We start from the raw sequence: 15,157 nt of genomic DNA on the forward strand, positions 1-15,157 counted from the left end.
ATCCCCATCCCAAGCAGGTCCATCTGTGCGCCGTGGCCTTGGGAGAGCCTTCCAGAAATGAACAAAAAGGGCCCGTGGGAGCCCAGGTGTGTTCAGTGCTCCCAGGCGGTAGCGGGGACCCGGAGGGGGCCCGGGCCAGCGGGGAGGCGGGAGGGTTCGCCGCGCCCCGGGCCCTCGCCCCCGGGTCTCAGCCCCCTCCTCCAGGCCGGGGTCATCCCGGGCTCTCCGGCCGGGTCCCCCGCCCCCCGCGCGCCCCGCACCCGAGGCTCGCCCCGCCCCCCGGCCCGGTTCGCAGCCCCGCCCCCGCCCGCACCCCAGACCCGGACTCTCGCTCCCTCCTCCGCCCGCCGCGGGCCGGGCCCGCAGCCCCGGCCCCGCCGCCCCCGCCTCCGGCGTCCCCGCCCCCGGGCCGCGCTCGGCCGGCGCCACGGGCCTGCTCGGCGGGCGCGCCATGGGCAGCGGCAGCAGCCGGGGCGGCCGCGCCCTGAAGCGGCTGCGCGGCGCCGACAGCCGGCCGGCGGGGCCCGGCGGGGCAGCCCCGGAGGGCGGGACGGGGCCGCCGGCCTCGGCGACCGCGGCGGCCCGGGAGGAGGCCCCGGAGGCGGCCGAGGGGGCGGCTGGCTCCGCGGCGCCCCCCGACGGCAGGGACGAAACCCTGCGCCTGCTGGACCAGCTGCTGGCCGAGTCGGCGGCCTGGGCGCCCGGGGAGCTGGCCCCGCGCGGCCCGGCGCGGCCCCGACCCGCCGCCGGCGCCGGGAGCCCGGTGAGTGTCGGAGCCCGCGGAGCCTTGGGGGCCGCTGCTCCGCTTCCTGCCCCGGAGCCCCCTCCCCGCCGGCGCCCTGTCCCCCAGCCCCCTTCCGCCCGCCGCCGCCAGCCCCTGCCAGGCGCCATCGGCCTGCGCGGTGCCCTGTCCCAGGGTCGCCCACCGTCTCCCTGCCCCCGGAATCCCGGCGAGGTCTCTTGCCGCCTCTCCCTCCCCAGCATCCCCTCTGACTGTCTCCCTCTCTGCCTCCTCTGGGTGCTGATCAGACGGCCACCAACTTGGGGAGCGACAGGGCTGGGAGCCGCCTTGGAGGTCGGGGGACAGACCTCCTTCGGCAGAAATGCATCTCGTGGCCAGAGCGCGAGTATTTTTCCTTTGGAACTGTGGCTCCTTCCAGCCTAGGTGGGAGCTGGCGGGCGGGGGGCAGAGAGGGGACACTGCTTTTCCCTAGGTACCTTCCCCTGGGCCAGTCTCCCGGGCACGCTCGGAAGAGGGTGCCAGGAGGTGGGACCGGTAGCCAAACAGTGGTTACAAAGGCCCGGCGCGTCAGACACCTCGGCGTCTTTGCCTTGCAGTCAGGCAGTTCACATACGACCGGCTATTTTTAAGATGCTGTGCAGTCTCTCTTTGGCTTCTCTCCTCACTCTTCCAGGACGCTTGTAATAACATCCCTGCTGTTCTAGAAAAACAATAAAAATGAGCACTCTCGTTTGGCAGCAGTCTTCGCTCCTGCAGAGCTGAACGAACAAGATCCTTAATATCAGCTCCTGGGCTTGCGAGGATGTCCAAGCCAGCCCCCCCGCCCCTCCCTGGAGCCCCTCAGGCTTTGCTTAACAACTGCTGGGAGCCTGGGGGGGTGTCTGCTGGGGCAGCCACCAAGCAGTAGAATCCTGGGAGCTCCTCCTGCGAGGTGGGGGGAGGGCTGGGGGGAGGAAAAGGACCTGGCCCCCCTGACCCAGGCACAGGGCTTCTCCTGCCCTTCCCTGATGCCCCTCCCGAAGTGAGCTGCTGCAAGTGGGGCCCAATTATATAACAGGATTCCTTTAAGGTTACATCAGCGCCCAGTTACATAACCCTCAGAATGGGTAAACGGTTGAGAGATTTGGGGGAAAGCCTGAGATGGCACGGACGCAGTCTTTTAGTGTTCATTCTTCAAGTGCTTTGGAAACTTCAGAAGGGAAATGAGAAGAAAACAGCATGGACTCCCCGCCCTCTCCTCACCCCTTCCATCGCCAAGTAGCCTAGTGACTCCTAGGAGGCAGGGGGTTAAGGAGTCCACGGCCTGGAAGTTCCCGTGTAGCACAGCGGGTTAAGTGTCCGGCTGGTATTGCTGCAGCTGTGGCACAGGTTGCAACGGCCGTGTAGGCTCAATCTCGGGAACTTCCATGTGCCACGGGCACGCCCCCCCCCACAAGTCCATAGTCTAATGGAGTGCGAGATCTGCAGACAAAAATCCGATTCAGGTGGGCAGTCTGTATAGAGGGTACACAGGAGGAGCGACTGGCCCCCTGGAGGAGTTGAGTCCGCATCTCAGAAGGACAACACTTGACCCGGATCTGGAAGAGGCTGTGGCACTAGGCAGGCAGATGAACAGCGAGGAGCATTTGGGCAGAGAGAACTCTGTCTGCCAAGGTGGTGGCGCCCCGAGGCACATGGTACCCAGGGCGTGGGTGGGAGTATTGGAATTGAACGGGTCGGGAAGGGTCAATGCCAGGCTGCGGACGCGTCATGCTAGGGGCGTCCCAGGCTACAGAGCTTGGACTTTACCAAAAAAAGCCATGGGTATCTGTGCAGGACTAAGGCGAGGCCAACTGCCAGGGGCAGGATGAACTGGGCAGAGCTGGACTGGACACAGGATGACCAGCCGGGGGCTGCTTCAAGGGTCCCGAAGAGCAGGTGCCAGGTGAAGCAGTACAGCCAGAGGCCTGAAGGGACGGTGGTGTCGAGAGAGACTGGGAGGTGAAATAAGCCAGCCGTGTGGTTACTCTGTGGGACGGGGGTCGTGTGGATCCTCTTACTATAAGTGTTTCTTGAATGAGTCCTAGAGCCCTAGATTATCAGAGCTGTAAGGAAGCTTTTGCAGCCAGTTCACTTTGGGGGAGAGGAAGTAAAAAGGCTGAAGCCCCTTAATTTCTCGGCTCTAAAGGCCTCAGGTAGAAGGCTCACTGCCTGTAAGGCCACGTGTGAGCTGACGCCTTTTGCTTTGTCGCTCACACCCTGTAACTGAGTCTCTGGCAGTTGCTCATTTTACAAGACTCTGAGTTGACAGGACACCGCCTTTGGGCTACGAAAAAACACGGGGACTTTGATGAGTCGGCCTTGAGACCCATACGCAGAAGTTGGCCCTTCTTCACAATATTAGAAACGATGTTCCCACCAACAAAGAAGCCTGATCGAGCGTGTTAATAACACTATTTTAAATTCCTTTGGAAGGAAGAAAAGCTTCTTGCATTTTGGAGAAGAGAGGTATTCTTCCTAAGAGAATATCAATAGAACTCAGGCAAAATTACCCTGTTAAATATCTATATTTAAAATTTGGGGAGTTCCCGTTGTGGTTCAGTGGAAACGAATCTGACTAGCATCCGTGAGGACACAGGTTTGATCCCTGGTCTCCTTTAGCGGGTTAAGGATCTGATGTTGCTGTGGGCTGTGGTGTAGGTTGTAGATGCAGCTTGGGTCCCGCATTGCTGTGGCTGTCACGTAGGCTGGCAGCTACAGCTCCAGTTAGACACTTTGCCTGGGAACGTCCCTATGCTTCGGGTGCAGCCCTAAAAAGGCAAAAAAAAAAAAATGTTTTTGACCCCTGTTGATTAGAATTTCTTAAAGGCTGATTATGTGTATCTCTGAACCAACATTCTGAATATGATGCATTATACTTGACTATGTTCAAGAATAATTGTAGCTGATATTTCAGTGAGCACTTGTGTCTCAAACATGTATGAGCTGTTTTCATCTTTACCATTATTCTTATTGTCCATTTTTACAGATGGGCACAGAGAGGTTGAGTGGCCAAAACCACACGGTTATGGCAGAGCCGGAGATCAGAGCCGAGATCAGACCCTCGACAGACTCCCGAACCCTTAGGTCAGAGTGGCCTTGCGGCTGACAGCTGTGACAGCTTGCTTGTTCTTGCCTTTCCATCCTAGGCCCACCTTTAGTCTTGCAGCTGTCACTTGTTACCATTGTCAATCAGTGTGCAACCAACTAGCCTTCTCGAATCCCCGCCCAAATGATACCTCTCTGAGCTGCCCTGGGTGGTGACATTGCAGAAGCACGCTCGCCAGCACTGAGTTTAAAGCAGGAGCAGCGTCCTCCACGGTCAGGCCTGGGAGAGCTTCTTCCTCAGACTGAGACTGAGAATCCTTTTTCTTTTTCTTTTTGCTTTTTCATGCACCTGCAGCATATGGAAGTTCCCAGGCTAAGGGTCCAATCAGAGCTATAGCCAGCTTCTGCCCACAGCAGTGCAGGACTCGAGCCACATCTGGACAGCTCACGGCAATGCTGGGTCCCCAGCCCACTGAGAGAGGCTAGGGATCGAACCCGCATTCTCATGGCTCCTAGTCGGATTCATTTCTGCTGTGGCACGATAGGAACTCCCAAGCGTTTGTTTTTAAAGTTAGAACAAGTAATATCCACAACCCTTGAGAAAAAAACCTCTGTTCTTGGTTGTTCTTGCCAATAAAAAAACTTAGAGTGATCTTACTAATGAGAGGTTTTAAATAAAAAGAGCATCCCTGTATTATTAGCTTTACTCTGTGGTTGTAAAGGAATAGATGCTCACTGTAGAAAAAATGAAAAATAGGAAAAAGTATTTTAAAAAATTTAAAAATATGTAGGAGTTCTCACTGTTAAGGATCCAGCATTAAAAAAAAATATATGTATGGGGAGTTCCCGTCGTGGCGCAGTGGAAACGAATCCAACCAAGAACCATGAGATTGCGGGTTCGATCCCTGGCCTCGCTCAGTGGGTTAAGGACCTGGCGTTCAGTGAGCTGTGGTGTAGGCTGGCAGCTGTAGCTCCGATTCGACCCTGAGACTGGGAACCTCCATATGCCACAGGTGCGGCCCTAAAAAGAAAAAAAAGAAAAGAAATCAGAATAGGTAATATGCATACACATGAGAAAAAATGTAAGCGGTACACTTAAAATTTCCCTTCCTCCCCACCTTTCCCCAGCTCCCTGCTCTGGAGACACCCACCTGTGATTCCTGTGTCATCTCCCGGCGCTGGCAGGAGGGAGGGGCAGGAGGGGAGGCGGCAAGGGAAGCAGGGCCCCCGGGGGAGATGCTGTGGGCATCCAGGTGAGAGGCGGTGGAGAAGGTGAGGTGCAGCCCAGTATGAGAGCAGCGGAAGGGGAGCTTCTAGAAAGGCGTCCAGGCTTCCGGCCCTGGGAATTGAGTGGATAATGATGCTCAGAGTTGGGCGAGTTGGGTTTGGGGTGTGCGGCAGATGCGCCGGTGGGCTGTCGGAAGCTCACGTCCACTGTAGAAAGTGGTGGGGGCTGGCATGTAACCCCACGAACCTGGGCATCTAGACGGGGCGACGAGGGACAGCGTGGGGACGGGCGGAGGGAGTCCTGCGCCAGAACCTGGGGACCACCAGACACCGGAGGAAGACTCTTCCTCCAGGGAGAACAGCCAGGGTTAAAAGGGGCAGACCCACTTGCCTGGAGATGGGGTGGGGGGTGACCTCAGAGGGCTCCGTCTGGCATGTGCTTCTGCGACGTGGGCTCTGTCCGTGGTGGGAAGCCTGGTGTAAAGGTTGAAGCAGAGTCTCCCAGCGCCTTGCCCCACGCTGGGCCCCAGCCACTGCTCCAGGGCGCTGGGCCCGGGGAGGCGGGCGGACGGGTCTCGCCGCCGGCACCGCATCGAGAGATGCTGATGGAGGCTTTCCTGGCACAGGAGCTCCACTGTCCTCCAGGGCCTGGGACAAGCCCTAGCTGGACTCTGGTGAGGAGGGTCAGCAGTGGTCAGTGCAGATGAGACTCTGAGCAGCTAAATGCGGGGAGCCGTCACCAGCACGGAAGACCCCAGCCCCAGGCCCCCGGTTCAGATTCCCGCCAGACTCAGCCACTTGGGTTTCTTTGCAGTTTGAGAGTCGCAGATTGCTGGAGCTGAAGGGACCTCAGAGGCCACCCTGGTTACCTTCTCATTTACACCCGAGGCCCGTGGGGCCCGCCAGGGTGATTGCCCAAGCCCCCCGCAGGACCAGGAGCCACAGCAGGTCATCTGCCTCCAGATGCAGGATCGGGCTGCCTGTGCAAACGTGCATTTGCACACATGCTTCCTAAGGCGATGAAACACTGTACAGACGGAACTGATAGTTACTTTCCTCCGATCCTGCCCCCTTTACCTTCTCCAGGTCTCCTTGGCCGGCTTCTTCTTCGGAAACACTTTCCCGAAGCCAGGCCTCATGAAGGGAGGTGGGGCCCTTGGAGGTGGCATGTCAGTGTCAGAGCCTCCTATTGAAAAAGTCCTTCGTCCTTTGACGAATGCTCAGCAGCCTTCCCAGCCGAGTCCACGGGGCCCCTGGGCCCATTCGCTGCCTGGGAAGCTACGGAAGGGAGCTGTGCGGGTCAGTAGCTGCCCCCCGCCGCGCCCCTGCCCCTAGTGATGAGAGGCCAGAACCCAACTGGGCAAAAAACTGCAGCCTGTCAAGGCTGGGCGATCAGGGGCCAGGAGCCCCAGCTCCAGTGTTGGTGTTAAAGAGTCCGTAACGGAACACAAGCAAACCTGAGCTTCAAAGAAGCACAATTCGTAGAGGGCAAGGGGGGAGATTATTGAAACACACAGCAGCGTGGAGGGAGCTCAGGCTTGTTGGGCGGAGCGCAAGAAGCCAGATGAAAAAGAGTGCACCTGTGTGATTCCACATCTAGAATTCCAGGCTTCTAGAGAGGGTACCTCGGGAGGGAGGGCAGCGGAGGGACGGGGCAGGTGGTCCCCCAGAAGTGCGAGGGCCGGGGGCCGGGGGCCGGGGCATCCGCACACAGCGGGTGACCAGGGTGGTTTAACAGGATGTGTGCACGTCAGAACCCGTCAGACCGTGTTCTTGAAACGCCTACAGCTTGTTCCATGTCGGTGAGCCGTCTTATTGATGTGGGTACGTCTATGCATGCAAAGCTGTTCAAAATTCAGAATTAAGGGGAGAACTCTTGAAGCAGAAGCAGCAGGCCAGAATACAGACTGTTAAAACATGCCGTGGGTTTTCTAAACTTTAGCCGCTGATACTTCACTTTTCTCCGAAAACCCCAGTCGGAAGAGTCAGGGGAGACTTTAAGTAAACTCGTCTGTTCTTCCTCACATGTTTGCTGCTTCTCGTTCGGCTGTGATGTGGTTTTTCGAAGCCTCCGGAGGATCTTGAGTGATGACATATCACACGTTCGGCCTGAGCTCAGGCCGGTTCCCACGGCCCCAGCCCAGGCGCCACGGCCTCCGCGGGGTCCAGATGCCTGTCCCGCGGACCTCGAGAGGCAGGCAGGCAGGCAGGCTGCCAGCTGGCGGCGGCCCGAGCTTGTGTCTGCACGAGGCGCGGAGCAGCCACCAGAGGCTGCTGTGTCTTTGCAGTTCCTCCAAGCTCCTGCACCGCTTCAGCAGCCTCTGTTTTCTGGGAGAGTGTCTCATGCGTTTTGCATCTGAGAAAAAGCAAGTTCAAGGCTTAAACTGATGAGAAGAAGAGACACACATTCAAACCGCGGGCACAGGAAGAAACAGATTCCTGAAATTTAAAGATAAGAACGGAGTTCCTGTCATGGCTCAGTGGTAACAAACCCACTAGGATCCGCGAGGTCTAGGGTTCCATCCCTGGCCTTGCCCAGTGGGTTAAGGATCCGGCGTTGCCATGAGCTGTGGTGTAGGGCACAGATGTGGCTTGGATCTGGCGTGGCTGTGGCTGTGGTGTAGGCAGGCAGCTGCAGCTCTAATTAGACCCCTAGCCTGGGAACCTCCATGTGCCGAAGGTGTGGCAGAAAGAAAGGAAGTGGCGGGGAGAGAGAGAGAAAGAAATTAAAAAGAATTTTCAGGTAGTCTGAGCTGCTCAGGCTGGAATGGGCCGGCATGCCTGCATGTGTGTGCACGCGCGTTGTGCGTGTGCGCGTGTGACTTCTGCTCCCCTCTCTGGCCTCCGTCGCCCCATCCCCACTCTCTCTTCCTCTTCCCATCTCGTGAATCCCTTGCCGGCTAGGGAGTCCCGGCCTCTTCATCCTCCCAGTTCCCAGCAGTACAAACTGACTCCCCGCAGCAAGAGCCTGGCCACCAGCAGCAGGGCGGCCCCTCGGGGGGCCCCCGGGACCAGGCTGCGTGTGCGGCCGGCGTCTGCATGGAGAGGGCGCCAGGCAGGCAGGCCCAGCTTCTCCCGCTGGTGCATGGGGTGCCTGCGGCGGCCTCCAGGGCCACCCCCAGAGCCTGCGTGGCAGGACACCGCCAGGGTCAGCTTGCTTCTGCTACCACCGCTAACTCATGTTTCCCCAGAAACTCGCTCCCACTGGTTTCTCGGGGAAGGACCTGCCCTCCTGGAACCTCTCGGGCCTCAAAGACAGAGACCTTCCAGAACTCCCCTCCTCGTCACGCCTCCAGGTCCTCCTCTGGCAGGGCTGCGTCACAGGTTCCTCTGCTCACGCGCGCAGCTGGCCTTCTAGAACACATGTAGTCCACACCGTGGGGTCTGGCATCGGGTCTTTCTCAGTGTGTCATCACGCTAGGTTTTTTTCTGCCCCACTGTGAGCTGCCCGGGCAGGGACCATATCCTGCACGGGGAACAGAACACAGCCTACAGCAGGCCCTCGGGAGCCAATGGCCTCTGACAGCTCCGTGCCTTTGCACATGCTGTTCCTTCTCTGAATGCCCTTCCCCTCCTCTCCACCTGGTAAACCCCTAATCTCTCAAAACTCCCTGAGTACAAACTGGAACACTTGTTCCTGTAAAGATATCAAGTCGCTCTAAGAGGATCTGTGGAGTTCCCGTCATGGCGCATCGGAAATGAATCCGACTAGGAACCATGAGGTTGCGGGTTCGATCCCTGGCCTCGCTCAGTGGGTTAAGGATCCGGCGTTGCCATGAGCTGCGGTGTAGGTCGCAGACGCAGCTCGGATCTGGCGTTGCTGTGGCTGTGGCATAGGCCGGCAGCTGTAGCTCCGATTAGACGCCTAGCCTGGGAACCTCCACATGCCTCAGGTGTGGCCCTAAAAGGACAAAAGACAAAAAATAAATAAATAAAAGGATCTGTATATTAATTTAGCCCCAACAAACCTCCCAGGGGGACAAGCTTCCCTACATCAATGGGGGTGCCCAGAACCAGGAAGAACCCAGGCTCATTGGAAAGCTGTGGTAATTGAGACCGGGTGGTGCCAGCATGAGACAGGCATAGACCGTTCGAAGCGTTTGCACGCAGACGTGTGCAACGTCTGGTTGACTTGGGACGGAGAAGGCAGAGCAGAGCAGCAGGCTGCCCGGCTGTGCCAGATGGACGTCAGGCCCATGACTCCTGGAGTGAGAGATGGGGGCGTGCTGGCCAGGTAGCTCTCGAAGAGGCAGGGAGTCTCTTGACGTGAACTTTTTTTCCTTTGCTTTTTTTAGGGCCACAGCCGCAGCATATGGGGGCTCCCAGGCTAGGGGCTGAATCAGAGCTATAGCTGCCAGCCTACACCACAGCCACAGCAACACGGGATCCGAGCCACGTCTGTGACCTACACCACAGCTCACAGCAACACCGGATCCTTAACCCACTGAGCGAGGCCAGGGATCAAACCAGCATCCTCGTGACTACTAGTTGGGCTCCTAACCTGCTGAGCCACAGCGGGAACTCTGGTGTGACCTTTTTAGGTCACTGCCCTGGCCCAGCCTCAGCTTCCCACCTACAACAGGTGGCTGGAGCGCGACAGCAGAGGGAGCCTTTCCACTTGCCAGCTCTGGTTCATTCAGCCATCTGCCAGCTGAAAGCCAGGGCTGGGGCAGGCTGCACCACGGACGACCTTCTGACACCTCTTCCTTGTGTCCTTCTCAAGGTGGCCCCCAAACAGAGCGCTGAGGACCACCCAGAGGGCAGCAGTGTCTCTGAGTAAGTACGGGGGACGTCCCAGCCACCCTGGCAGCCTCCCGGTCCCCTCCCTGCCCTCACCATCCACCCAGAAACCCTGTGCAGTGGCTCATCGGTGAAGGAGGCCCAGTCCTGGCCTTCAGGAGTTACAGCCCAGAGGGGTGACCGCGGCGTCCCCCGTCATCCCATGACAGTGTTAGCAGGAACACATGTAAGACCCCTGGAAAGTGTCAGCTGAGGACCTCAGCCCCAGAGGCCAGGCCTCCTCTGTCTGCACAGCCCTGGGCTGCGGGAGGGTTCCAGGGCCCCGGGAACGGCAGCCCCAGGAGGCTGGGCCGGGCTGACCTTGGGCCCCTGGCCCATCCTGGCCTTGACTTTCACTGGTCCCCCGGTCACTGGGAGGCAGGACCGTGGTGCTCAAGACCACGGAGGTGACAGGTTGTGAAGATTCTGGCTCATCAGCTATTTTTATTACCAACTTCAAATGGTTTCGGGGCCAGAACCTTGCTGGTTTTCCCACATTCAGCAAACATTTGCAGAGGCCCCTCCCGGAAGAGCTGGATCCCTGCAGGTGGGCTCAGGGGAGGTCTGAGAGGGGACAGGAGCAGCCCCAGGGCTCGTGGAGGGGTTGGTGTTTAAAACGGCTGGGAGTTCCCGTTGTGGCTCAGTGATAATGAACCTGACTAGTATCCATGAGGACGCAGGTTCGATCCCTGGCCCTGCTGTTCCTGTCCCTGTGGTTAAGGATCCGGCATTGCTGTGAGCTGTATAGGTCACAGATGCAGCTTAAATCCCGTGTTGCTGTGGCTGTGGTGTAGACCAGCAGCTACAGCTCTGATTCCACCCCTAGCTGAGAATGTCCATATTTTGCCCTAAAAAGCAAAACTAAATAAATAATACATTAATTTAATTTGATGCTGGAAGGACAGCGAGTTTCACTGAGGAGAGAGGGAGGAGGGCGCGTTCCAGGTGGAGGGACTCGCAGCAGCAAGACACCAGGTGTGACCAGGGCGCCGCGCAGGCCGGTGGCACTTAGCACAGGGTCTGTGGGAGGAGGGCGGCCTTGAAGGCCAAGCTGAAGCCGGGGCCACAGCTGCCAAGTAGGAGGATGCGGGGACGGGCTCTGGGCTCCGCCGTGGCCTGGGAGGTGAGGCGGCGAGCACGTGCACCGGGCCCTGCCTCTCGCCAAGGCCGGAGCATCCCTCAGCAGCGTGGACCATCCGGTTCCCCGTCACAGCCCCTGCTCCTGGCAACCGCGCAGGCTCCGCCGAGCACGGCCTCCGCACCCCTGGGCGCTCCTGTGCTCAGTCTGGGGAACCTACTAGTGAGCCAGGCCCTGGGCGGGGAACCCCATTTTCCTGATGTGCAAACCGAGATCCGAGGCGTGACCTGCCCCCGGTCAGAGGGCTGGTAAATTCTAGACCCAAGAGACTCAGGCCTCATCTACCATGTGGTCTGTGGTCCAATTATAATCGATATATGCTGTGATCTTTTTTTTTTTTCCAAGGTTGCACCTGCGGCATATGGAATTTCTAGGCTAAGGGGTCGAGTTGGAGCTGCAGCTGCCAGCCTATGCCACAGCTCATGGCAATGCCAGATCTCCAACCCACTGAGGGAGGCCAGAGATGGAACCTGCCTCCTTAGGGTACTAGTCAGGTTCATAACCCACCAAACCACATGGGAACTCCCTATACCTCCATTGTAGAGAAAACAGAATTGTGGCTGAGCTGGAATTCAAACTGGGTGTTTCTACTGCCAGGACCCTGCCCTCCAGCTGTGCGGGCACCACCTTCCTCAGGGACAAGGTCTGGAAAAGGGCAGGGCCTGCTGGCGGAAGAGACACAGGAGGTGTCCAGGGCAGAGGTTTTCGGTGTTGGTTTTAGGATGGATCCGAAGTCCCTACAGGGACCACTGTGGTTGTCCAGAGGGGATGTGGAGTTTGACGGTAACATCTTGCCTCTCATGACTGTGTTTCTTACCCACAGAGCCCCAGGCAGCTGCTATGAGAGGCCCGAGAGGCCATCCACCATCACCTACGACTACTCCGAGGAAGAGCTGATGGCCAGCATTGAGCAGGAGTACTGCTGCTGAGGCCGGTGCTGCAGCAGCCCCGCTGTCACCCAGCGGCCAGTTTGCTGCTCCTCCCAGACCTGGCCCCACCTGCCCTGCCCAAGGCTCTAGGTGGAGCTGAGCCCCCTCCAACATGCAGTTACTCCTGGATCTGTCACAGCTGACCCTTTCAAGTCCACATTCAGATGGGCCTGAATGGGGCTGGCTGCTGCCCATTGTGCTTATTGGCAAGAGGCGGTCAGCTCTGTGGACACGGGCCAGAGGGAGGGTGCAGGTGCTGCCCCACAGGCGCGGGGCCAGGTGACCTGCCACATACCTGCCCCTCCCCTCAGTCTCTGGGGAGAGTGGGCTACAAGATGCTCCTGGATCTTGAAATGCTTCTCCTTTCTGATGGCCCACTGGCCACCTGCTCAGGAGACCCTTGAGCTGAATGAAAGTCTTGGGGCCTCTAACACCCCCGCCGCAGCGCCTCAGGGACGTTCCCTGCAGCAGGTGCACCCAGCTGGAGGGAGCTGGAGGGAGTCACCCTCCATGCCGCAAAGGAATCGCTGAAGATGCTACTGAAATGAAAACATTCAGATTCTGTGCGTCTGGGGGCCTGGGAGTCTGCATTTCTCACCAGCTCCCGGGTGAGACCCAGGCTGCCAGATCCCAGCCACCCTTGGAGCAGCGAGGATTGAGTCTGAGCTTTAGGCTCCAGGTAATGCTTCCCTGGAGCTGGAGGCTGCTCAGAGCCACAGCCCAGCTGCCTCCACAAAGAGAGGCCTGTGCTGTGGCCAGTGTGGAGGGACAGGAGCTGGAACCCCCCCGTCTGATCCTTGCTCTGTCTCTAACTTGCAGTCCCCTTCCCTCTCTGACTCAGCTTCCCTTTCTAGAAAGGGAGCCCTGGAGGCTCTTCGGGTGTTGTCTCCCCACCCCCCCATCTAGGACGACACACTCCCAGGCTTCCCTGGTCTCTGGGCACAGGACCACCTTCCTGCCCAGGTGGAGCCCAGCACCCCCTGGACAGGCTCTTCAGGGCCGCCTGCTCTTCCCACCCAGGAAGAAAGTAGAAATCTCACAGCCGCAGGCCAGAAGAGCCTCAGAACCTTCCCAGCCGCCAAAGGAGAAAGCCAGCCAAGGATGCCCTGTGAATGAGGCAGGGCCCGGAGAAGTGCAGCCTGGCCGGAAGGCTGCGCTCAGCAGGCTCGGAGTGTCAGAGCGGCCGGGAAGCAGCTCCTCTGGGGCAGCTGGCTGCGGTGTCGGTACATAAAGCCTCGTGGAAGGCATGGCCGCGTCCCAGCCAGAACAGGTCTCAGCTTGTCTGGTGTTAACCACTCACACAGCCGCCTCTGGGGCATCGCCCACCAGCAAAGGGGCAAGATGGTCTCAGAAACCGAGGAACGACCCCTTGGCCCTGTCCCCAGACCCATGGGCCTGTTGCTAAAGGGGGCAAACAGGTGTTTCCACGAACCTTTAAGACTTGGCAACTGTGCCTTTGATCAGATGGTCCAGGAGTGGGAGATTTTAACCTGCAAGTCAGAAGATGGAGCGCTGGAGCCTCCCACTAAATGCCCCTGAGGGTTGGCTCAGAATGTCCCCAAAGCAAGAGCTATTTCTCATCCAAGCCCAGACCTTTCATTTTGATATGGAGATTAAAGCCAATACTATTTCGAGAACACAAATACTTCTTTTAACAGAAGTTATGACTTTCTCACCACTAGATGGATCAGACCTTGAATTTAATGATGTGAAATTGGAAGCCTCATCCAACCCTTAATGAGATAAAAGCACGAAGAACAAAAAAAGCTTCCTGAAGTTACATTTTATGTCACTGTCAAGGCGAATGCACTTCATCAGAGCTAAGAAGTCAAAGCGGTTGTTCTCAGATCTTTTTATTTTTATTTTTTGATTCCCTGAATTCAGGAACAGTGTCTTCTGAACAGCGGCTTGCCAAAAAAGCAGCGTGTCCCAGCCCGTGATGCGGAGATGGGCGATGGACGGAGGACGCTTGGTGGTGGCAGGGGTGCTGGTCCTGGTGGCAATTGCTTCTTGCACTCAGTGGGCACACAGTGCCTCCTGGGTGCTGAGCGCTGCTTCAGGCCTTCTCTTAGGTGCTGGGTGCTGCTTCTGAGCCCCCGCTTCTGCTTAGGAGCTGAGTGTGGCATCTGCTCAGGGAGAATGTGGCTGAAATAAAGGCGGGAAAAGACACCTCCATGTTGAAAGTAACAATGGGAGTTCCCGCTGTGGCTCAGCAGGTTAACAACCGACATAGTGTCCCTGAGAACACGGGTCCCATCTCTGTCCTTGCTCAGCGGGTTAAGGATCTGGCCATGCTACAGGCTGCAGTCCAGGTCACAGACTCTGCTAGGATCTGATGTCGCTGTGCCTGTGGTGTAGGCTGGCAGCTGCAGCTTGGGTTAGATCCCTAGTCTAGGAAGTTCCATATGCCGCAGGTGTGGCTATAAAAAGAGAAAAAAAAGCGACAATGACAGGTTGAAAGTCTCAGTGCCACAGATGTGTCTCTTGATTTCTGTGGTGGCAATTCCCTCTGAGATGCTACAAAGCCCGGGAGTTAAGAAAACATGCTTGGAGTTCCCATTGTGGCGAAGCGGAAATGAATCCCACTAGGACCCATGAGGTTGCAGGTTCCATCCCTGGCCTTGCTCAGTGGGTTAAGGATCTGGCATTACCGTGAGCTGTGGTGTAGGTTGCAGACGTGGCTCGGATCCCCCCCCCTTGCTGTGGCTGTGGTGTAGGCCGGTGTCTACAGCTCCGATTCGACCCTTAGCCTGGGAACCTCCATATGCTGCGGGTGCAGCCCTAAAAAGACAAAAGACAAAAAAAAAAAAAAAAAAAAAAAAAAAAAAGAAAAGAAAAAGAAAACACGCTCCATTCCAGCTCTCAAACTGCTGTGTGCATCCTTGGCCAAAGGAGCCAGCCACCGCCCTTCTCCTGCCACCCACACGTGTTCCCACGCTTTACCTCTCCTGCCAAGCCGTCCCGCCCGACTCAGGCTCCCTCTCCTTACCTGCAAAGAGCTTTCCCAAGACACTCCTCTTTGATGGTTCAAACTCTCTGAGTCATGGGGTCACATGACATCGCTCTGGGCTGCCGTGCTGGGCTGGGCTGCATATAGCCCAGTGCGCACATGCCCTTTCTGCTCAACCCACACTCATTCTCACCTCCTGAGCCCCTGCTGCTGGGAGCCCGGCCCTCTGTCAGATTGGGCGGGGGGAGGCTCACGGAGGAAGATCTGGCCTCCGCTGGTGAGGATGTGTTGTTTCTAGAGGCAGAGGCTGACCCGTACGCATGGAT

At 57.8% G+C, this 15,157-nt stretch overlaps 1 protein-coding gene across 1 annotated transcript; it reads left to right on the forward strand.

The window, feature by feature from the left end:
- CYS1 (cystin 1) lies at positions 419–14,068 on the forward strand. Its single transcript, XM_021087851.1, has 3 exons — positions 419–763; positions 9,759–9,811; positions 11,776–14,068. Exons 1-3 carry the CDS (start codon positions 452–454, stop codon positions 11,879–11,881), a joined length of 471 nt encoding a protein of 156 aa, XP_020943510.1. The 5' UTR covers positions 419–451; the 3' UTR covers positions 11,882–14,068.

Source organism: Sus scrofa, chromosome 3 (genome assembly GCF_000003025.6).
Source record: "Sus scrofa isolate TJ Tabasco breed Duroc chromosome 3, Sscrofa11.1, whole genome shotgun sequence".
Lineage (NCBI taxonomy): Eukaryota > Metazoa > Chordata > Mammalia > Artiodactyla > Suidae > Sus > Sus scrofa.

Excerpts from the sequence above, each read along its gene's own strand:
- CYS1 (XM_021087851.1), top strand. The coding sequence starts at position 452 with ATGGGCAGCGGCAGCAGCCGGGGCGGCCGCGCCCTGAAGCGGCTGCGC. Across the intron at positions 764-9,758 it reads CCGCCGGCGCCGGGAGCCCG|GTGGCCCCCAAACAGAGCGC; the intron begins GTGAGTGTCGGA and ends GTCCTTCTCAAG. Across the intron at positions 9,812-11,775 it reads GAGGGCAGCAGTGTCTCTGA|AGCCCCAGGCAGCTGCTATG; the intron begins GTAAGTACGGGG and ends TCTTACCCACAG.